Source organism: Hemiscyllium ocellatum, chromosome 22, assembly GCF_020745735.1.
Source record: "Hemiscyllium ocellatum isolate sHemOce1 chromosome 22, sHemOce1.pat.X.cur, whole genome shotgun sequence".
Classification (NCBI taxonomy): Eukaryota; Metazoa; Chordata; class Chondrichthyes; order Orectolobiformes; family Hemiscylliidae; genus Hemiscyllium; species Hemiscyllium ocellatum.
In genome coordinates, this window is record NC_083422.1 from 32,970,831 (window position 1) to 32,996,391 (window position 25,561).

Below are 25,561 nucleotides of genomic sequence, written 5' to 3' on the forward strand. Positions count from 1 at the left end.
AAATCATGGCGTCGTCAAGAGGCTATCCCATCATTTTGAATGCTGGATTGCCTGGTTTAAAGTTGTTCATTTCCAATTTTACATCTCACAATGGATTAGCTGGAAAGCTGCTAATATCCATCACATTGATCAGTTTGAAAATTTGTGATTAGGGTATGTGTAAGTCTTTTAGAACAAATTGGTAATTTATGGCAAAATGCCACCATTCTTAACAACATCAGTGATTGACTGATAAGCCATACAGACAGGAATTGTAATGGACATGCTTCTCCCAAACGTTAAGATATAACAGGAGCAGCAGTAAAGTTGAAAGCTAAGCCAATCAATTAGCAGATGGTTTAGTAGAAAATTTATTTCTGAAGTGACTGCCAGTCAAGTCAAAACTTTAATTATATTCTTACTCATATAAACGATGTTGAATATTAATGTTTTAAATATGAAAAGCATCTTTGAATTTCTATTTCCTGCTTAGTTAAGGAAAAGAAGACATTTACAGAAATATTCTTTACATATTTCAATATCAGTCAAGATACAAAAAATGGGACTAACTTATTCACCATCTCCTTTCAATGAGATACCTGAAAATATTCAACAGTGCCTATGATAAAAAACAATATTAATAGGGTTTATTAAAAATGGATATGGATACTAAGAAAAATAAAAAAAACTTGAGGTGATAATGTCAATAAAGACTGGTGTTTGTTGCTGAGATAATAAGATCAAAGGAAGTTATTCCCTGACATCATTATCTCTAATACAGTATTAGAAAATCAAAATACTGCTGTTGCTGGACATCTGAAATAAAAACAGAAAATGCTGGAAATACTTAGTAGGTCTGGCAGTATCTGTGGAGAAAGATCATTGACTTGAAATGTTGATCTTTTCTATGTCCAAAAATGCTGGTAAGCCCACATTTCTAGTATTCTCTGTTTTTTTTATTTCTCTAATAATAGTTCTCCATGTCATTTGCATTTGATGACTCAAATGGATGCAGCTTTGAATTAAAAAAAGAGACACAATCAGTGATGGTTATTGATATCAGAATTAGTTGAGATTGAATTCTAAATGTTGCCCTTCAATTGGTTGACAATTAATGATTATCCTGCAATTAATGTGTTTCAGCTCATGTTATTTTCAGTTCGGGCAATTCTACACCTTCCCACAGAAATTACAAGGTGCTTTACTTGTGAATTTACAGGACCTCACTGAAAGTGCACACTAATCATCCAGGTCCACCTGAGAAAAGAACCAAATATCAATCATAGTTACAAAAGTGTAAAGGTGAGCTGTGAGAATTTTCCTTTAAACATTAATGAAAATAATTGTCTAAAGTAGTAGAAAGCAGAATAAAGTCAAAAATTCCATCGGGCACATATTTCAATAAAAATCCTAAATGCACATATCTGTCAAACTATTTTGTTTGCAAAGTTTATTTCATTCAGTTGTTTGTACAAAATTGCTGTTTGGTGTTTCACCTGTTAGTGCCGAGGAGTTTAAAGAGCTCCGTTTAAGCAGTCTATTAATAATGTCCATCCATGTCTTCTTGTATTGATGACGCAGCAGAGAGTATACAAAGGGGTCTGAAACAGCCTTGCCATAAGCCAAACATTTGGAAAGAATTCCCCAGTATGGATTGATTGGTGTTGACACAGCCAATTCCACCAGCCTGTCAAAACACAAAATGTTAACAGGAAGCTTCTAATGCATTTGTTAAGAGATTACATTTTGAGAATTTCTTAACATTGCCCTTTGTCACTCAAGACCCTTTCAAGAAGCACTATAGACAAATTTATTTCACCATGGCCTTTAAAGTTAATTCCATCCAATTAGAAGTATGCGGTTTGTAACAAGAGACATACATATCTCACCTTTTCTTCCCATTGAAACAATTGATAACATTAATTCCAAATTCAGATATTTATTAACCAGCCAACCGTATGATCACCAGTCATAATTCAGGCGATTCAATTCAATGCCACAATTTTCCTGACGTCCCATTATAATCAAAGCTTAATGTAACTCCTAAAGAAAGTGAATATTCTACTCAGTTCTCTTGGATTTCTGATTATCCTATATGCATGAAAGATCTCAAAGAATCACATATGCTTATGTTAAATGGGTTTCATTAAGTTATGATCAAACTACAATTGCAAGTTAAATCAATTTTTAAAATTATTTAATTAATATCTGCTAGAAGATACTTGAATTTAATTGGCTTCCCATCCTGTACACTCCAATAAAAAATTTTCATCTACATCTCCTGGTCATTTCCTATTACATACCCTTCCCTTGCTGACTTGCGTCAATTTCCACAAATTAAAATATCCTCATTTGCATAAGTTCATATATACTTTCCACTGGCTTACACCATCCCAACTGGGTAACTGCCTTCATCCCTTTCTTTACGTCTTTCATCCACCAAAGTTCCACCCCACCGTAACCTCTCTCAAAATTGTCCATTCTGCATACTCCAAGCTCTAGTTAATCCATCCTTCTTCTCATCACTTGCAGCTTTCTTTTTAGATATGTAGGACCAATTCTTGGAATTTCCTTTTGAACCCATCAATATCTCTTTCTTTTGGATAATTGTCAAAATGTATCATTTTGACGCATTATCATTCGGTGCTGTCTCTCTATCTTTGGTTCAGGACATATCATCCACACGTGTCTCTAAAGTACCTTGGTTTGATTTTCAAATTATATGAAGGTAAATTATTAGTGTGCTTCTTAGAAGATACTTGCCATGATCTTTGTACAAGACATTAGAATTTTCTTTGTACGAGTGCAAATGTAGTTTTTTGCTGTGCTTACACTATGTCTCCAAACAACAATTTATTATACTATACATTTTTCAACCAGAAACTTGGCTCCTTCATCCAAATCATTGAGATAAATTTTAAAGAGCTGAAGCACCAGCACTTAATCCTATGGCCCTCAACTTATATCTTACCATCCTGAAATGACTCATTTGTGCCTACTTTCCCGTTTTTCCTGTTAGATAACCATTCCTTTTTGACTATCACCTCACACTTTGGGCTATTTTGCATATTAAGCTTTGATGTGGCATCTTCCCAAATGCTTTTGGAAATCGAAGTGCAATACATCCACAGGTTCCCTTTATTTATATTGCTTGTTACTTTTGCAAAGAACTCTAATAGGTTACTCATATATGAGTTCCCTTTCACAAGAGCATGTTGATGCTGCCTGATTGCATTGAGATTTTCTAAGTGACTCCAAAACATTGTTGAGAGTAGATTTGAGAGTTTTTCTATTGATAGATGTTAAGCTAACTAGCCCATACTTTTCTGCTGCCTGTTTTCCTTCTTTCTTGAATAGAAGAGATATATTCACTATTTTTCAAACTGATGATAACTTTCCAGAATACACAAAAATTTAAAAAATCAGAGTCAATATCTGGACTACCCTTATCCATTGCCCTGACTACAAACTTCTCCTTTCCGGTACCTAAGCATATACAAATCCTTATTCCCTAGAGTGCACATGATATCTGTATTGGAGCCAGCAGGCTGCAAGTGTAAGATCAGTGATTTTTTTTCTGATCATTACCTTTCTGCTCTTTCACTTCTTTCTACTCCACCGTTATCTGATGAGGTATCAGGTTTTTTTTGCTTTTTGGAAGGGGTAAAATGAAGAGTTGTAATGGAACTAAGGTAGCTGCAGAAACCACGAGGTGTCTGTTTGTCAATCATAAGAGATTGAGGGCTGAGGAGAAAGATTAGACATGATGATTTCATTAACTTCAATGATCTGAGCTCTGCTGCTGACTATGGTCTAAACCAAGAGCACTCCAATGATGATGGCCACCTTCTCTATCAAGAAGTGAGTGTACCAGGGCTCCTTCAGTTAACTCCTGGCTTCTATCACCTTATCCCAAAGGAGAAAGGGAAATGTGTAACTGAGGATAATGCTGAGGGTCTATTTTAATGATTTGGTTGTTATTGTCCAATAGCTAGTAGTGTGTGCAAACTTTAAGGCTTGCAGCAATGGTATATATGTGAGGGTAAGGTCAACAACAAAATCAACAAGTACTTACATAATGTCTTTAGCATGATAAATCATCCCATGGCACTTCAAAAATGTAACACATTCAAAGTGTGATGACAAGTTACATCGCAACAATTTATATTTGTATAGCACCATTTTTAAATGAAATGGTTCGAGGGCTTCACCAGAACTTTATAAAAGAAAATTTGACATTTGTTACATTATGAAATATTAGGTCTGCTGATCAAGGACTTTGGATTCTTCTTGTGATCAAGGATGACCAACAGGATTTGAGCTAGCCAATAAATTCAATTAGGAATTTGCGGACTCTGCCAAGTGCTCGGGAGGTCAGCTAAATGGACTGGTTTGATGCTTCCACACTCAGAGTCTAGAAGAAGAAAATAGACGATTTTTGTGGTTGCAGTCAGAGCATAACTTAATCCGAGTTCAAAAGAGCAAGAATTTATTAATACCACAGACTTAAAGCTTTATTTGGTAAAGTTAAGGGAAAGGATTTTATATCAGGCTGTGAAAGCTAGGAGTGCATCTACTTTTTCCTTATGAAGACTGAAAGCCCACTTTGGCTGCAGATGCCCCAAAATCTTTATTTTGATGGCAATAATACTGGAAAATCCTCAGTAAGCAATGCAGTTATACTGCAGCACTACAATGGCAGAAATAAAATCTTTAAACGAATGAAAAGAATGCAGCACTTGGAAGTTGGAAAGTTTCATCAATAGGGAAATAAAATGGCATTGCTTTTACATAAGTAAATATCTTCAAGCAAAAGAGATTACAACGAATTTAAGACACTGCAGCATTTAAAAGCATTAGAGTAAGAATAAATAATTACACTAGCAAAACATGGCAGGTGAAATATTACCTGCAAGATTTAATGCCAGATCAGATCAAATAGAACATCAATATAAACATCTTGGAGAAATCAGTTTTTAAGGTATTGAATTTCTGCAAAAATTAAGTACTTAGCCACAGGCAAACAAGTGAATATACTATTGTTTTCAATAAGGACTACAGCTGCTGATATTGCAAATTTCCAAATGATAGAACCAGGGAAAGATGTTTCTGAAGAAATTCTATGCAATTTTGACAATTTCCTTAATCTGAGAACAAATAACACTCTTGAAAGAGCAATATTTAACAAAAGAGATTAACATCCAGGGGAAGCCATGGATTATTTTAATACTGATTTCTACAGCTTAGTGGAAACCAGTGACCATGAAGATTTGAAAGCAGAATTCATAAGAGGCATCTCTTGTTGGAATTATTGATTAGCTTGTTAAATCCAATCCAAAGAAGATTTAACTTTAGAGAAAGCTATTCAAATTATTCTGAATGCAGAAATCAGGAAGAATCACAGACAAATCCTCAGAGGGAAAGGCAACTTTATCAAGGAGAGCAAAAGAATTTATTTGCTTTATAAGACGTAAACAAACAATCTAGCCAAAGCAAAGAATTGGCCAAATAACAGAAACTAAGAGTCAGTGTCAGTGCTGTGGAATAAAAATGTCTCACAATCACAAGTAGTACTCCACTATAACAAAGGAATGCTACATCTGTAACACTGTAGGTACCTTCCAGTGCATGGGAAGAAGTAAGAATGCCATTTCATGGCAGCAAGAAATCAAATGATGTCTCATGCAAAGCTGCTACAAACATGTCTCCATCTCAAAAAAATGTTCGCAAGTTGAGAATGTACATGTAATTTACAATCAACAATATTGAGTCTATGTGCATGTTTTGGTGTCAACATTCTTCATATAACTAAAGGTGTTCAAAGTATAGCAAGAGACAGCAAAACGGTCAAGAGAAACCAACTCATTACAAGTCTATTCAAATAGAAGCCAATCACAGAACAATTGATCCAGGAGCAAATATGGTTGTCATTCAACTTGTCAAGGGCTAAATAATAGAGAATTTCATTGGCCTTCTCAGACTCTCGGTGGATTGCAAAAATAAAAAAGGGACTACTTTGGCATAAGAATATTGTTGCATACTGTCAACAAGAAGGAATTTTATGAGACTGACTGGTAAGCCAGCCAAGATTGCACTGATGTAGTCAAATCTGCCAATAATGAAAGAATGAGTATATAAGAGCTCCAGCAGCAGATAAGCTGTTACGGTCAATGTCAGTCAATCTTATAGAGGCTAGACTAGGTAGTCATAGAAGCTCAGCTTGTGATCGAAGAGAATTCAAGATTGTAGATAAACTGTTTAGTGTCAGACTGTAGCCATGGAGATGCATTGGGCCAGCACCTAAAGAATAGACTTTTAAGTAAGTACCAAGAACAGCTGTTTCATATTTATGGGGAGGGAAATTTCTACCCAACTAGTGCAAGGGAATCTATGAATATTAGGAGTAGTGATTGACCGCAATTGTTGTTGATATATGAGTGAGGGTGGTGTGGTTTATTTTGCAATACATGAGGTTCATGATACATTTAGTGGGGTGTGGCAAAATTCACTGACCTTGACCATCTATGTGAGCTCTTTGATCCTTTTCTGACATTTGTGATAAAATCCATTTTCATGCCGGTGAGCTATTAAAGATGCTGTGGACATCGTAAAATCTAAGGCACAGAATGTTCCAATGCTTGCAATATTCGATCTTACAGAGGAGTTGCAAGGGTCACTGAAACAGAAATTCGACAGTCAGCTTCCCAGTGAGAGAGACAGAGGCTTAGAGAAGATGAGTCCACTTGACTAACTGATGTTGTTAGCTGGCTTCATGCAGTTGGGACAGAGGTCAGCCCATGGGCAGTAGGGTTCTGCTCAGAGCAGCGAGAGAGCTGGATGTGTGCTAGTGATTGGATGCTACACCGCAGCATTGTCAAGCCTTGGATGTAGTCTTTGGAGAAAAAAAAACAAGTAACTCGAAAGTGAAGAGTTGTTGACAGCAAGATCTGGGGCATAAATTTGAGAGGTCTTATCTGGGATTATAACATACTTTAACATTACCTTAGGGCTTGGCTCCTCACACTAACCAAATTGGTTATCTAGTCCTATTGTCTTCAAAATGTTTGCCTAGAAGGTCTCCTGGCCTATCTGAGGATAAATGGTATCTCTTCCTTATTTCATGTCCTGTACCATAGCATGCAGTGCACTGCTGGAGAACCCTGAAGCACACTGTTTTTCCTGGTTGCATCACAATTAACCATTTCTCCCCAGGTAGATCCTTTTCCATGAACAGCCCCTCACTTCCTCCAGCCAGAGTGCATGACTGCTTTTAAGGTGTGCCATTTGGTTTTAAGTGCTGCTGGTCACACAGTAAACTAGAGCTCCCTGTTGAGATGTGCAGTCACCCAACTCTTATGTGCATTCAGCACTGGCTGCATACAGCAACCTGGGCAAAATACAAGGTTGGCATGGTGCCTACATCAGAAACCACAGGCATACCACCATTAAATATTTTCAGTGGAACATCTAATTAAGTATCTGCACTAAGTTGAACTACTGTAATCCACTGAAAGAATACAAATATAACATTTTGAGCAATTGTCTATTTTTTATTAAAAGATGCAAGTACGAAGAATAAAGCTGTCCTGATTTTAAAAAAGTGTTTTATAAGACTGCTGAATAGAGCTACTGAATGATAACACTTTACATCCGCTTAGCAGACTAAGTTTAAGTTAAATTCCTGATTGACAATTGCATGCAGACCTCACTGAGAGGATGAATGTTGTTAGTTTTATTAAAGTCGTGTGAAGGATTGATGAGAAAAAAGCTTCCAGCATTGCTGAGGTGCACCTCCTGACAAGTTTGTCAATGAGCTACTTTGAAGACATCTGCCACATACCCTCACACCCAAACCCCAAGGTGAATGAAGAAGGATTCTAAAGAGAAAAAAAAAGGAAAAATAATAATCTCAATGCTCATTTTATCAACAAATGCATTTGTCTGCTTTCCTCTGATGCTTATTTTAATCTGTTTATTTTAAATGAATTAGCACCCTCATAAAACAACTAGACAAAAACATTCTTCAAATAATAACAGCGCACCAGCAATAGAATTGTTTATGCTGAAATCAAATTTGTATCAATTAGTGGTACTGGGGCTCCTTTTCCCCATTTGCTTCACCCCAGGTGCTTGAGATGTCCATTCAGTGTGCCTGAGTTTGGTGGGCGTAGTCATTTGAAAAGCCTGATCATTAAAAGGGGAGGTAGTGGTGTAGTGGTAAAATCATTGGACTAATAATCCAGAACCCAATCTAATGTTTTCGTTTTAATCCCAACATGACAATAAAAATGTGAAATTCAAAAAAATAAATTGTGGTAACCATATAACAATTTTGATTGTTGTAAGAAACTGTCTGGTTCTCAAATGCCTTTTTAGGAATACCATCTGCCATCATTCCTTGTTTTGGTTCATATGTGACTCCAGACTCAGAGCAATCTGGTTGATTCTTAACTGTCATTGGGGCAAATAGGGATGGGTCATAAATACTGGTCTAGCCTCATCCCATGAATGTATTAAAATAAAAAAACCCGGATGCAGGGAGCCCTATTGGTAATGATTGGTATCTGATACCTTAGGAAGAGAAACATGACCACTGATGCAAATATGAGAGGTCAGCAGCTATGGCAATGCCTGCTGTAGCTGAGACCTTCTGGCTGTTGTTCAGCTTCATCACCTGCACCAAAAGCAGGAGTGATGGGAATATTCTCCCTCACCTTAAATTAATGACTGCTGTACGCAACACTTAATTTCAGATGTTGGCAACATGCACTTACTCTCCGAGAAGGAACCCACACACTTCATAAGGCAACATCAAGCAGCAAAGACCAGGTCACTGGCCCATTTCCTGTGCTTAATGCCTGACATTGTTAACTGCACCAATATATTCTTGTGTGCTTGAGGGCAAGATAATAACTATTCTTTCTTGGAGAAGATTTGTACTCATCTTGTGTACAACAGTAGGAATGATCTGCATTTTTCTGCCATTTATCACATCCATAATACAATTCTCAAGTTTCCTGACTATCACTGACACAATCAAGTGTTTGATGCGGTATCTGGGAACAAATGCATCTTCTTAACATTGGGTTCATATGTCACCCATCATGAACCTGTGCACTGACACAGAGAAGCACCACAAGAAGATTTCATAAGTGTGATAAACCATAGTGCACAAACTACCTGAAACAGCACTGTTGCTCCTTGGAAAGTTCCAGAGAGTGCTGTTATATAATGCAGAGAGTCTTCAGATTTATTCCAGTCTACAGCAATCTCCATAATTAGAAATACCTTTAATTCTCTTGGTAAGGATGATATAGAGGTACAGAAGCAGGCAGAATCGATACAAAGAAAGACCAATGGCTACCAATTCTGCAGTTGACTAGAACTATACAGCATCGTTTTGTGTTCTCTGCACCAATAATCCCTTCAGATCCAGTTCTTTCAGCTTCCGGATGAATGCCCTTGACTCAGTACTATGACCATTGTGATTACATCATTACATGCAGCTGACTACCAATCTAAAAAAACACAACTACAAGCTGGATCATTTTCTGATTGGAAGCAAAGTGGAGAAGCATCATAACAAAATTTGTTGCAATAATGTGATGAATTTTGAACTCTGGTTCAACAGGGCATTCAATAATTTTGTCCACTGATATCATACAGCATCATTCCTAAGTTTTAATCTTCAGGGACAGTGGCAATGACCCCTAAATCAGTATGCTGATTGTTCACAATTAATTTCAATTTACTCTCAATTATTATTTAATAATTATACAGCTAGTATTGAATAAATGATCTAATTTAAATTGCAGATTATTCATAAGGGACTTGATCACTTGAATTACATTAGATCCTGGTAAGACAAGATTCTACTTATAATTTAAAAAAAACACCCAGGTAGTGGACCTGAAAACCTCTCTAACAGAAATTCATGGGCTGACTACTACTTATAGTTTGCTAAGATATGGAGTCTAAGTTCCTGATCTGGCTGCAATCAGCATTCCAGATGCAAATGTCAAAGCTTATTTGCATAATCATAAACTCTCCCATAAAGCAGAAACATTGGGCAGCTTTTTAGAATGTAATTGCTGAATATTCCCCTTGCTTTAAATGTAGTCCTTATTTAAACTCAAAACAGATACAATTAAATCTATTTTAATATTTAATAACTTTTAAAAGGTGCCTCTGTTGTCTAAAATACATATATATTACTGAATATAAAGATGAAGGCATGGAATATAAAAGAAAATAAATCATGCTAAAGTTTTATCAGTGTCTAGACCACTTCAAGAGATTTGTAAAGGCCTTATAGAGAGAAGATTTCCTCTTACGTTACCAAGGACAAGTGACTTGAGTCATGAAGAGAGGTTGCTCAATTTAGTATTGTTCTTCATAGAGATGATCTAATAGACATTTCCAAGGTGGATTTTGACAGAGTAAACATGAAAGGGCCCGTGTCCACCATTTCTGTCTCTGAATATTTGCTAATACTTTAGATGACCCTAGAAGGGGAAAATGCCTCAAATATTTGAACAACAGGTGAAACATAGAAACATGAAAACTTGAAGCAGGAGTAGACCATTTCTTCCTTCAGGCCTGGTCCACTGTTAATTATGATTATCACGGATCATCCAACTCAATTGCCTGTTCCTTCCTGCACTAAGCACTATATAGGACAACCAGGCAGGCAGCTAGTGACCTGCATCCATGAACACCAACTAGCAACTTAGCGACATGACCAACTCTCTCTGGTACAGTCAGACAACAAGAAGGGTGGGCGGCACGGTGGCACAGTGGTTAGCACTGCTGTCTCACAGCGCCTGAGACCCAGGTTCAATTCCCGACTCAGGCGACTGACTGTGTGGAGTTTGCACGTTCTCCCCGTGTCTGCGTGGGTTTCCTCTGGGTGCTCCGGTTTCCTCCCACAGTCCAAAGATGTGCGGGACAGGTGAATTGGCTATGTGAAATTGCCCATAGTATTAGGTAAGGGGTAAATGTAGGGGTATGGGTGGGTTGCACTTCGGCGGGTCAGTGTGGACTTGTTGGGCTGAAGGGCCTGTTTCCACACTGTAAGTAATCTAATCTAATCTAATCTAAAAAGAACCATGACCGGGCCAACACAACGATACCAGGACAGGCAAAACAAAGAACAGGAATTGGGAATTCCTGGAAGCATAGTACTCATCCTCGGACTCCATCAACAAGCATATTGACCTGGACCCAATATACAAACTGCTGCAATGGAGAAACTGGAGCCGGCACCAACTGGAAACAGGGTTGGACTGAAGGGTCTGTTTCCATGCTGTACATCTCTATGACTCTATGACTCGATATCAATTCAAAGCCGAACAGTGCACCAGTGCTTCACAGGAGGCAACACAGCACTAATGATGCCACCTAGAAAGAGGGATGAAACGCCTGCCAAAAAGCCTACCAGCTCAGCGAACAAACCAACAACGAATCAGAATATATATCAGTTGGAGGATTGGCAGAAAAATGGTAGATGGTGTTTAATCTGGACATATGTGAGGTCATGCATTTTGGAAGGTCAAGTACAGGTGGTAATTATACAGTGAATGGCAGAACCCTGAGGAGTATTGATATGCAGAGGGATCTGGATGTACAGATCCACACATCACTGAAGGTGGAAGCGCAAGTAAATAAGGTGGTAAAAAAGGTCTATGGCATGCTTGCCTTTACTGAGTATAAGAATAGACAAGTCATGCTGCAGCTTTATAGAACTTTAGTTGGGCCACACTTGGAATATTGTCACCACACTACTGGAAGGATGTGGATGCTTTAGTGAGGGTACAGAAAAGGTTTTTCAGGATGTCTCCTGGTATGAAGCTATTTAGCTATGAAGAAAGGTTGAATAGAAGGGATTTTTTTTCATGGAACGCTGGAGGTTGACGGGGTGACCTAATAGAAGTTTATTCGATTGTGAATGGCGTGGAGAGAGGGGAAGTCCGAGGCTTTTTCCCAGGGTGGAGTGGTCAATTACTAGGGGACATAAGTTCAAGGTGTGGGAGTGGGGGAACGTTTAAAAGAAATGTATGAGGCAACTTTTTCACACAAAGGGTGGTGAGTGCCTGGAATGCCTTGCCAGAGGAGGTGGTGGAAGCAAACACATGATTGGAAGAGAATAGATGGATATGGATCCTGTAAGTGAAGACAGGTTTAGTATGGAATGTAGTGGCAAAGGCTTGGAGGGTTGACGAACCTGTTCCTGTGCAGTAGGAACATGGCAGTTATTCTCAATGAGCCAGTGCTTACAAAACCCAGAATACGATATTCAACATTAGATGCGATTCTGCTATTGGACCATATTTGTTAAATAGTACTGGACAGATTAGAGGTAGAGGCAGGCATGGTAAATTCATTTAAGATGCATCTGGACAGATGCATGAGTAAGTGGGGAGCAGAGGGAAACAGATGCATAGGAATTGACCGACAGGTTTAGACAGTACATTTGGATCAGCTCAGGCTTGGAGGGCCGAAGAGCCTGTTTCTGGGCTGTAAGTTTTCTTTTTTCTTTGTTTTGTTCTTATGCTCACAAGTATATTGGAAACCCAGTTTAAGCTGGATTTGTAGTGTAATGAATTTGCACATGCTAGAAGCTATAGGTATTAACATATGGGGCATTCTTTTATGTGCTCATAAGGAATTTATACACACATTGCTCCTCGTTCATTAGTAAAATATGTGGCTTTGTATAATGCCATTCTCTGTTACATTGACATGGCAACACCCTGATAAATCAGAATCTACCCGCCTGGTCAGAGAACAAAGATTGACAGTTAACTGCTCCTGTTGCATCTTCATTGAACAATAGCCCAAACAAGCACCTTCTTCCCATGTTGCATACATTCATGGCCCTTTATTCCAGTCTGCTTCTTGCTTTCTTCTCCTGATGAGTGCAAGACAAAAATGCTTCAGCATCTTACCTCCTTTTAGCAATGTTTGTTATTTTACTAATAAGTAATTATTTGGAATAGACAATGAAACATGTTCACTTTAGTGAGTAGACCAACAGTCAGGGGTCATATACTTAATGACAAAAGATCAAAATTGTAGGTGAGAATATATTTCATTCAGAGAAATATCCTGATTTGGAAGACATGATTTGGAAAGATTATGAAAGCTAATTCTGTCAAATACTTTAAAAGGAATTGGATTGACAAATGAGAATGAAGAATTACAGCATTAGTTGGATCATTTTGGAGAAATTGTTTTGGAAATGCCATCATAAACTTGCAGAAAATTTTCCTCAAGTTGTCTGTCAGTGATATTTTCTAATATAAAGGTCAGATTGTAGGATCCTAGCAAGAAATTAGACAACGTTGTTTTAAAATTGCAAACAGCAAAATTTTGCCTGGGAATTACTATTTTCTCCAATGGACTTATTTATAGAACCTACTTACAAGAGTGGGGACTTGAGTCTGATGTAATCAAAAAGGACAAGACAGTCTTAGTCATGGAATTTTAACAATTCAATTTTATGCAAGTATTAAAAAGTAATATTTCTCCTTAGATTCATTGGAATTGTTCTCAACTGCTTGGCAACTAACTACTCTGAACAATTTATAAACAATTTTTACACTAGCCACCAATCCAAACTGAATTATTTAACCACTATGAAATCATCTAGTTCCCATTATATTTCATTTTTGACTCAGGCTTCTGAACAGATAGGTTATTGTATCCCAATTGTAATTTTAATACCGGTCCAACTGGGGAAGCTCCTATGCTATTTGTGCCACTTAAAATAAATAAGATAAGGCTCTTGGTAAGTTTAATGCTTTTCCTTGAGGAACATAAACTTCAGATTTTGCCAGACTCCTTCCTCCACTCTACCATTTGCTTCCATCAAGGCTCTCCTGGTACCTCTTTCCTCACACCTACCTATATATCAGTGGGGGGGCTACAGTTTGCCCAACTTTCCATAGCCCAATAACTCCTTCATGCTCATTTTCTCTTATTAATATGTGAAATGTGGACATCATTGGCTGGCTAGCGTTTAATGCCATCCCTAGCTGCCCTTCAGAAGGTGGTGGTGAACTGCTTTTCTAAACCACTGCAGACCATGCACTGTAGGTTGGCACACAATTCCATGATTTCGACCCAGCGACAGTGAAGGAACAACAATATATTTCCAAGTCAGGATAGTGAGTGGCTCGGAGGAGACCTTGCAGGTAGTGGTGTTCCCATGTGACTGCTGCCCTTGTCATTCTAGATGGAAGTAGTCATGGGTTTGGAAGGTGCTGTCTAAGGATCTTTGGTGAATTTCTGTGGTGCATCTAGTAGACAGTAGATACATTGCTGCCATTGTGTCAGTGGTGGCTGGAGTGGATGCAGTACCAATCAAGTGGGCTGCTTTGTCCTGGATGGTGTCAAGTTTCTTTAGCTGCACCTATGCAGGGAATTTCTATTGCCACCCCAAGTAGACCCTATATAAATGAGACCTAAAAGTTAAAATAGTCCAAATCTCGTTTCTGCTTTTGAATTCACTCGACTATCCCTTCACACAAATCATGGCTACAGCTAATGTTGAGGCCATTTGTCAGCTTTGTACTCCACAATAAATTCACAAGAATTTAGAATGTAGAGGTCTGTTGGGATATTTAGGGCAGCAACTATATTGATAAACTGTCAACCCAAGTGATTACAAAATGTATTTACAAGAGCATTTCCATTATCAGTTGAGCAAAGAATCCATTCTGAAATGAGGCTAACTTTGTTCAATGGCTTTCTGCAAAACACTGTTATCCAGGAAATCATACCCAACTCTAGATCAATACCACCAAATAGGAGAGAGGGGAAACTGATTGGAAAATTGTTTGAACAAGTACTGCTTTTGTGTAAAATGGATGACTATATGATTATGCATTTTGATACAATCTATGACAGTGTTGTATCTATAGTTTGTACAAAACAAAATTAAATTTGGCATTTGCATCAAAGATAATTTAACAAGGCATTTGTGTTAAAATAATGACATTTTTAACTATCATGGAATAATATAACATTTCTGGATAAATATTTCACAATGACTGGAATATTTTCAATTGGAAAAAGTAAAACTGTCTTCAAAGTTCTTATGCCAATGAATCCAAACTCTAATTTTAATGAATGATCTGTAGATCCTATGATAGGAGGACAGTTAATGGGAAGTTGTAGCAAGTATTTTATCAATGTAACATTATCAAATTAGAAGACAATTCTGGAAAACAGACAAGATACTATGGTAATCTACTGTTTTCAAGAAGGTACTAAAGAAGTATTGTTAAGTATGTAGGTGTCATCTATGGAGAACCTTTGTTTTTGTACTAGCATCTCTACCACAGTGTCAAAAGGTATATGGCTCCAATCCAACAGGTGATAGCTGGAGATCTGAGTTCTGTGATGACATCTAGCAGAATAGTTAGGTGAACAACCCTTCTCCCCTGTGATTGTATGTGTTGGACTTGTAAATAAATTTGTCTTATTATACAGAATTAACCTTTGCACCTATTGATGTCAAGATGGCAATGGAAGGGCTGTTTGCATCACAACCTTTCAAACTACGATTTTTTTCCACTATTTCAAGCTTTCTCCAAGCATGAAAGCATGAGACTATTTGTTTTTTTGGGTATCATTCCGTACATTTCCTAAATTTTTGTTTTGTTTCGATGCTTTCTTTTCATTATTTTTCTTTTTTTTTGCTATTTATAGAATTTACTTATCTGGATTTTACCAACTCTCAAACAATTTCCAGCTGAACTATGAACCACACTGAACATCAAATGATTCCATTACTGTATGGCTCTTTTTGAGTAACTTTAATGCCATGAATAGGCATTGACTCAAGTCTAAGGTATTACTTTTCAAATGAAATTATCAGAAAAAGCATGTCCATCAACTGATGCATTTTGCAAAATATTTAGAATAAATGCTGTTTATTGTAATCGAAATATCATAATGACTGGTAGTTTCACTTTAACTGGAAAAATTTGCATAATGCCTGCCTTAGATTTAAGAAGCTTCTCACGATAATCAAATTTCGATATAATTGAGACTTTCTTTTAATGACAATTTACCAATAGCTTTGTTATAGAGTCATAGAGATATACAGCATGGAAACAGACCCTTCAGTCCAACCCGTCCATACCGACCACATATCCCAACCCAATCTAGTCCCACCTGCCAGCACCCGGTCCATATCCCTCCAAACCCTTCCTATTCATATACCTATCCAAATGCCTCTTAAATGATGCAATTGTACCAGCCTCCACCACATCCTCTGGCAGCTCATTCCATACATGTACCACCCTCTGTATGAAAACGTTGCCCCTTAGGTCCCTTTTATATCTTTCCCCTCTCACCCTAAACCTATGCCCTATCGTTCTGGATTCCCCAACCCCAGGGAAAAGACTTTGCTTATTTATCCTATCCATGCCCCTGATAATTTTGTAAACCTCTAAGGTCACCCCTCCGATGCTCCAGGGAAAACAGCTGCAGCCTGTTCAGCCTCTCCCTCTAGTTCAGAACCTCCAACCCTGGCAACATCCCAGTAAATCTTTTCTGAACCCTTTCAAGTTTCACAACATCTTTCCGATAGGAAGGAGACCAGAATTGCACGCAATATTCCAACAGTGGCCTAACCAATGTCCTGTACAGTCGCAACATGACCTCCCAACTCCTGTACTCAATACTCTGACCAATAAAGGAAAGCATACCAAACGCCTTTTTCACTATCCTATCTACCTGTGACCCCACTTTCAAGGAGCTATGAACCTGCACTCCAAGGTCTCTTTGTTCAGCAACACTCCTTAGGACCTGACCATTAAGTGTATAAGTCATGCTAAGATTTGCTTTCCCAAAGTGCAGCACCTTTAATTTTCTGAATTAAACTCCATCTGCCACTTGTCAGCCCATTGGCCCATCTGGTCCAGATCCTGTTTTAATCTGAGATAACCCTCTTCGCTGTCCACTACACCTCCAGTTTTGGTGTCATCTGCAAACTTACTAACTGTACCTCTCATGCTCGCATCCAAATCATTTATGTAAATGGCAAAAAGTAGAGAGCCCAGCACCAATCCTTGTGGCACTCCACTGGTCACAGGCCTCCAGTCTGAAAAAATAACCCTCTACCACCACCCTATGTCTTCTACCTTTGAGCCAGTTCTGTATCCAAATGGCTAGTTCTCCCTGTATTCCGTGAGATCTAACCTTGCTAATCAGTCTCCCATGGGGAACCTTGTTGAACGCCTTACTGAAGTCCATATAGATCACATCTACTGCTCTGCCCTCATCAATCTTCTTTGTTACTTCATCAAAAAACTCAATCAAGTTTGTGAGACATGATTTCCCACGCACAAGGCCATGTTGACTATCCCTAATCAGTCCTTGCCTTTCCAAATACATGTACATCCTGTCCCTCAGGATTCCCTCCAACAACTTGCCCACCACCGAGGTCAGGCTCACAGGTCTATAGTTCCCTGGTTTGTCCTTACCACCATTCTTAAACAGTGGCACCACGTTTGCCAACCTCCAGTCTTCCGGCACTTCACCTGTGACTATCGATGATACAAATATCTCTGCAAGAGACCCAGCAATCACTTCTCTAGATTCCCACAGAGTTCTCGGGTACACCTGATCAGATCCTGAGGATTTTTCCACCTTTAGCCATTTCAAGACATCCAGCACTTCCTCCTCTGTAATCTGGACATTTTGCAAGATGTCACCATCTATTTCCCGACAGTCTATATCTTACATATCCTTTTCCACAGTAAATACTAATGCAAAATATTCAATTAGTATCTTCCCCATTTTCTGTGGCTCCACACAAAGGCCGCCTTGCTGATCTTTGAGGGGCCCTATTCTCTCCCTAGTTACCCTTTTGTCCTTAATATATTTGTAAAAACCCTTTGGATTCTCCTTAATTCTATTTGCCAAAGCTATGTCATGTCCCCGTTTTGCCCTCCTGATTTCCCTCTTAAGTATACTCCTACTTTCTTTATACTCTTCTCAGGATTCACTCGATCTATCCTGTCTGTACCTGACATATGCTTCCTTCTTTTTCTTAACCAAACCCTCAATTCTTTAGTCATCCAGCATTCCCTATAGTTATCAGCTTTCCCTTTCACCCTGACAAGAATATACTTTCTCTGAATTCTGTTATCTCATTTCTGAAGGCTTCCCATTTTCCAGCCGTCCCTTTACCTGCGAACATCTGCCTCCAATCAGCTTTCAAAAGTTCTTGCCTAATACCGTCAAAATTGGCCTTTCTCCAATTTAGAACTTCAACTTTTAGATTTGGTCTATCCTTTTCCATCACTATTTTAAAATAAATAGAATTATGGTCACTGGCCCCAAAGTGCTCCCCCACTGACACCTCAGTTACCTGCCCTACCTTATTTCCCAAGGTTAGATCAATGTTTGCACCTTCTCTAGCAGGTACATCCACATACTGAATCAGAAAATTGTCTTGTACACACTTAACAAATTCCTCTCCATCTAAACCTTTAACAATATGGTAGTCCCAGTTGATGTTTAGAAAGTTAAAATCCCCTACCATAACCACCCTATTATTCTTAAGATAGCTGAGATCTCCTTACAAGTTCGTTTCTCAATTTCCCTCTGACTACTGGGGGGTCTATAATACAATCCCAATAAGGTGATCATCCCTTTCTTATTTCTCAGTTCCACCCAAGTATTTCCGGGAATATCCTCCCTTAGCACAGCCGTAATGCTATCCGTTATCAAAAATGCCACTCCCCCTCCTCTTTTGCCTCCCTTTCTATCCTTCCTCTAGCTTTGTATCCGGGAACATTCAAGCTGCCAGCCCTGCCCATCCCTGAGCCATGTTTCTGTAATTGCTACGATATCCCAGTCCCATGTTCCTGACCATGCCCTGAGTTCATCTGCCTTCCCTGTTAGGTCCCTTGCACTGAAATAAATGCAGTTTAATTTATTAGCCCTACATTGTCCCTGCCTGCCCTGACTGTTTGACTCACTTCTGTTCTCAGCTGTACCCGTCTCAGATCGATCTCTTTCCTCACTACCTCTCTGGGTCCCACCCCCCACCTTACTAATTTAAATCCTCCCAAGCAGTTCTAGCAAATTTCCCTGCCAGTATAATAGTCCCCTTCCAATTTAGGTGAAATCCCGTCCTTCTTGTACAGGTCACTTCTACCCCAAAAGAAATTCCAATGGTCCAAAAATGTGAATCCTGCTGCCATACACCAGCTCCTCAGCCATGCATTCGTCTGCTCTATCCTCCTATTCCTGCCCTCGCTAGCTGGTAGCACTGGGAATAATCCAGATATTACTATCCTTGAGGACCTCCTTTTTAAAATTCTACCTAACTATCTGTAATCTCCCTTCAGAATCTCAACCTTTTCCCTTCCAATGTTGTTGGTTCCAATGCGGACAATGACCTCCTGCTGGCCCCTTTCCCCCGTGAGAACATTCTGCACCCTCTCTGAGACATCCTTGATCCTGGCACCAGGGAAACAACACACCATTCTGCTTTTTCTCTGCTGGCCACAGAAACATCTGTCTGTACCTCGGACTGCAGAATCCCCCTAACACAATTGATCTCTTGGAAGCCGACGTACCCCTCGTTGCATTAGAGCCAGTCTCAATACCAGAAACTTGGCTGTTCGTGCTACGTTCCCCTGAGAATCCATCACCCCCTACATTTTCCAAAACAGCATACCTGTTTGAAATGGGTATATTCACAAAAGACTCCTGCTTTAGCTGCCTACCTCTCTTACCCTTCCTGGAGTTAATCCATCTATGTGACTGTATCTGAGACTTTCTCCCCTTTCCATAACTGCCATCCATTACATACTGTAGCTGTTGCAAATTCTTCATCACTTCTATTTGTCTCTCCAACCGATCCACTCGATCTGATAAGATTTGATTTCCAACAGCATTTATGGCAGATATAATCCGCAGTAACCCTTAAACTCTCTTTAAACTCCCACATCTGACAAGAAGTACATATCACTGCAAAGGACAGTTTTGCTTCTTCACAATCTACAGACCCAGAAAATAACACCATCTTATTCCTCTACAAACACTACCCCAGGTTAAATTAATAGCTATGGCTTATATTTAAGTTTAATCAAGAGACTTAGCTCCAAAAACATTTAATCAAGAAAGAATCCACTGTACCCACTACTGCAGCCTTTCTATTGGACAGACTTAAAACAACAATTAACTTATCTGATCCTGTGCTGTGAACTTCACCCAACAGTTCCTCCAAGATTAGTTGTGAATATTGGCTAAAATGTTGGGATGAAAGAAATATCTCAAAAATGTAGTATGCTGAGCTTGTGAATCTTAAGTTGTGTCAGAAAAAAGGTTTATTCTTCTCCAGGTATCATCCTCAGAGACGGAGGGATGCTGAGCCATGAATTTTGCAGTGCTTATGTGAATGGGGCAGGGAAAGCAGCCGGGGCCCATCTAGACAACTAAGCTAGATGGTCATCTATGTAAAAAGGAATTAATTCCAGATAAAATGATAGAAATGTTTGTTATAAACATTAGGGATAATTGCCATCCCAACCAAAAATGGAGTTAGGGCAATTGTGTGAACATGATGTTTCATGCATGAGCATCAGGGGATGAACTTCAACAAGCTTAACATGCTGCTCGCTCTTTATTCATGAATGCATGAGTGCAGTCAATCAAATGGTGCAAAGAATGTAGAAAATATCAGCTCTTAAAAGGCCATTGCTTTAATTGTTTGCTGTTCTCTTGTCACCAAGAACAGAAGATTGTCAAAGGAAAGTGATCAAAACTGTCACTTATGATAATGAAATATAAAGTGGTCTCTGGGAAGACAAAAATGGTGATGTGTTGGAGAGAGGAAAGCTTTCCTATGCACATCAATAAGTAGCATGCATCACAAGAGCAGGTATTTTAAAACAAAGATTGCCCACAATTTGACAATGGAAATTAAGTTTGCACCCACTGTGTTCATGTCACAGGTTCTCTGCTACAAACATAACACAGCATTAATTCTGGAGCAGAAGAAGCACTGATGTAACACAACACATCTTACCCACCTTTCCATAATGTTTCAACTTGGTCTTTGTGACTTCAAGCCACTTGAACCTGCTTGTACATAATGCAATCAAGTATCACTACAAGGTAAAATGTCAGATTGTGCCTTGAACAAATATCGAATGTGTACTGTATATTATCTGTTATTACGCAGAAAGGTAATGTACAATCAGAAAGGAAGAAAATAGACTGGTGGAAATCCTATCAACTTCCTTCATTTTGAACCATTATGTGGAGACAGACCTCAAATTAATGGAAATGGCACAAGCTAATTCTATGACCAGGTAGAAACCCAACAAATACATTCAGTAACATCTGCCCATCTGCAGCATGACCTCAATATCAACACTGTTATTGTGCACAAAATTATATCAAGTACCAATCATGTCAAGTCAGGCTTCTCTTTTCTTGTAGGGAGTGACACCAAAGATGAACATAAGATAAACCTATAAAACGTCCTACCATGCAGGAATAAAATCAATGCATTAGAAAATAGAGGCTCGAAAGAGAGAGTGTTTAAAAGCATCAAGCACAACGGAGGAGTAATTTCAACGGGCTGATGAGCAATAGCAAAGCTGTTAAAAGGCCAGGCCGGTCTTCATTGTACAAGACTTTACTTCAGCAGTGCTGTCTTCCAAGTCTATCAAAGTCAGAATCTTTGTATTCTTTGAGACATTTTTTGTAAGCTCCTTTTTAATTGGTAGAGAAACAAAGATTTATGATCTGTATTAATGACCACTTTCAAACAACAAATATAATCTGAAAAACTCATATAAACCCACCTGACTGAGACAGCCTCCTTCTCAAACACCACATATCATGTTTCTGTATCAGATCATGCTCATGGAGCAAAATAGACTGACTTGTGACTCCTACCAGCTACTCCTGGAACAGAACTGCTCTGAAACATACAGCTGAACCATCAGCAGCGATTATTGATGGAAATAAAGGATTACAATGCAGTAAGACATCAGTAAATATCAATATTTTCTTAATCTTCAATGAGGATTCCAACAATAACTTTGTGTTTGGCTCAAGGGTTGCTAGGAAGGCAGCAGTTTTGCAAATTGATTCACTCCGCCAAGATTCCTTAAAGATCCTGGACTGACTTTGAAATGGCAAACTCTGTAATGGCTTTAATCATCAGAGGATTTGCCATTCACTTCTGAAGAGTCTCAAAAAGTGTTGGATTATTTGGAGAATTTACACATCATTAAGTGTGAGACCTTCTTTAAATAGATGCTTTAACACTGAATGTACTTTGATCTTGTTCTTCAACCAATGCCTCATGTGCGTTATCCAATTAACATATGACTCCATGAAAATCTTTAAAATGGTTTATATAGTTTGTTGGAAAATCTCTGAAGCAGATGTAATTCTAAACCAGTCATCCAATAAAACGATATCTTACTAAGCGAGCTATTTATGTGGTCAGCAATCTTAATTGATCATCAATGGCTTTGTCAGAATCTACTATCTGCATCAAATTTCATGAATACTCTGCTTTTGTATAATTTAGGGAGTCAACAACAGACAGAAGGTGAATTTCCTTGCTGCTGCATTGTTGAGTCATGCAAGTTCAACAAAAATTGGAAAAGCACCATTAGGCTTGGGTACAGTAACTATGCCCAAAAATCCACTCTGTTAAGAAAACATTGTCCATTCGTGTAATTTTGACAAGATCAAAAGTTACATGACACCAGGTTATAGCCCAACAGGTTTATTTGAAATCTCAAGCTTTTAAAGTGCAGCCCCTTCGTCCTTCACCTGATGAAGGGTCTGCACTCTGAAAGCTTGTGATTTCACATAAACGGTTGGACTATAACCTAGTGTTGTGTAACTTTTGACCTTGTCTGCCTCAGTCCACATCATGTTTCATTAAGGAATGCAGTAACTTCTGGGATATATAAAGATTTAAGGGTGTCATATCTGCCTTCAGCATAATGCTGCATTCAATTCTAGACTTTCTGAAATCTTTGAACAAATATGGAATTGAGTCAAGATGCTCAATCAGGTGATACAATCATGATAGTCTGACCAGCCTCCTCCTTTGTTGTAACAGCACTGTGATTCTCAGCATTGTAGGGTTACTCCAAATGAAGCAGCTATCAATAATGATGCTGGGTTAAAAAGTATCTGCAGTGGGACTTTGTTTTGCAATAGTAAGTAAAGCATAAAACTAAATATGTGTACTGAATAAAATTAAAACATTATGAATAATGATTCTCACTTTAAAAATCAAAGTGCTGAAGACCAGTATGAGATATTTCAGTGACATGGATTTTAAACAGACAATCAGAGGTGAGAGAGTGAAACACTGAAATATATGACAGAGTTTGGTGCAGAATAAACTCACCTGAAGATCACTGCATTTAAGGATTTAAAGATATTTTTACATGCAACACATGAGTTCTCTAAAGGACTCAACAATATAGACAGTCAGTCTGGTGTTCGGTGAATTGGATGTTCAAACCTACTCATCTGATAAAGTGAAGTGTGCTTATGAAATATGCTTCAGAGAAATAATTCTCAAGTGAAAAGTATGAATTAATACATTTAGGTGCGATTGTGAACTATTGCGGTCGTGGAAGCTAACAAATTTTACACTCCAATGTGACAGATCCTGAATTAAATATTTTCTAAAAAAAAACAATGTATTGTTCATCAACAGCTAATTCAGTTGTTTGTGTATTTTGAAGTTTACACAACATTCATGGTAATCGCTAATATTACTGTTTTAAAGAACATAAGGAAAACACAATCTGAGTCTGCAAGAGGAGCTTGCCATTAGCGTGACAAAATCAGTGATGAGAGCCAGCAAGCCAGGACCTGTTAAGAGTGCTCAAATCATTGGCAGCAAAATAAAGCAGGTTTTCAATTCATATTTGACCTTGTCTCAACAAAACATCAATCAGTTGACCTCTCAGGAGATTGCCAGGTGATGTGGTTACTTCATCATGTGAAGTATTAGAGCATCCAATTCATTAAACACATGGTTTTTTTTGTTGCAGCCCCTGGCCACACTATTATAGAGCTCAAGAATCAGCTGAAACATCTGTTTGTAAGAGATTAATGCATCTATCTGTGGGGAAAGCAGCAGTGCTGAACCCAAAAGAATTTGTACTGCAAGCTTAGCATTTGTAAGACTCAGACAGGGCTGTACGGTAAAGTACTCCTTATCAGGCAAGACAGCTGCAGTGCTGTTAAGATCCTAGTATTTGATAATAATTCTGTCTGTTGCATAAGTTTATTGAATCTTTGTTTTGATTCTCCTATCAAGCACCATAAATCGTTGCTGTCGCAGATAATCCTAATCTCTCAGTTCTCTTAAAATAAAGATAGTATGGATAATAGCATTAAACTGAAGGCAAAGGAATTAGAAATTCTCCTGCATTATTCTGATCATGATTATGTATAATTAAAGAAAGAGAATAGAATTCTGATATGTGTCATATTGAGCACAAGGGCCTGAATGACTATCTGGTAAAGTCAACAAATCCTCTGGACCTTTTTTAAGATCAACAGACATGCAGAATTTAGCTCCTCTTTTTCAATTTGATGCAAGACAGGGTGAAAGTGATCATATTATTGCCTTTGTTGAATAAGACGTTTTATGAACTCCTTAACATTTCTATACATAGCAAACTAGCTTCTATTGATGAGATTATAAGTGTACCCTGGAAGGAGCCACTGTAAAAGGAAAGTGCTGAGTTGCCTTTAGCAGTCACTGACATAGTTGTTTAATGGTGCTTGAGACATTTATGAGCATGATGGCTCTGTGCTGCCTTACTAATCCTCATATTACACTGTATTAGGAACAGCTTTGCCACCAGGTATGTTGTTTACCAGCAGAATCTAATATTCTGCTACTTCGCACCATTGGTGGCCCTCTCTAATCCTGCTGATCCTCTTCTGCCAATAGCATTAACAGTACAGCTCAAAAACCAATATTTAAAGGATGTAAAAAAGTGTATTTTGCAGTTTAAATATGTCACAGTTCAACTATTGAAACCAGTAAATCAAAAAATACCTTCTGCATATGCAACATAGTAGTCCACTGCCTACAATAAATCAGCTTTGGAGTACTTCCCACACAATTGTTTATTTATGTTGCCAGTAATAATCTAATCAACACTGTCAGTGCAGCAGTCTTGACAATCCACTTACTCTGAATTGTTAACACGTGAAAATGTGTAGGAGCCTTATGCTACTGAAATTACTTCCCTGTTACCCACAAATAGTCGAGCTATTATTTTGAACGCCTGACACTAGTTAATAGGCTTATATTTCTTGACAATATTACTTGTAGTGCCATTGCCTTTTAAAGTCATCTTGCACAATATCTCAAAGTTCAGTTCAAATTCTGATATTTCAAGCCAATGCATTACGACAAATTCAAGCTTATTCCTCAAACAGTTTAAGCTAATCTATAAAAATAACAACTTAACATGTGTGAATAAACAACAAAACAAAGTTTATGGAAAATGTTAGGCTCAACTTATCCAGCTTCATAAGTATTGCTTTC

At 38.3% G+C, this 25,561-nt stretch overlaps 1 protein-coding gene across 1 annotated transcript in view; it reads right to left on the reverse strand.

Moving 5' to 3' along the window:
• Positions 1-1,434: 1,434 nt before the first annotated feature.
• The window catches only part of LOC132826471 (G-protein coupled receptor 26-like), a 32,503-nt gene continuing 8,376 nt past the window's right edge, over positions 1,435-25,561 (reverse strand). Inside the window, exon 3 of the mRNA XM_060842426.1 lies at positions 1,435-1,666. Coding sequence (XP_060698409.1) covers positions 1,435-1,666 — 232 coding nt within the window. The remainder of the gene's footprint in view (positions 1,667-25,561) is intronic.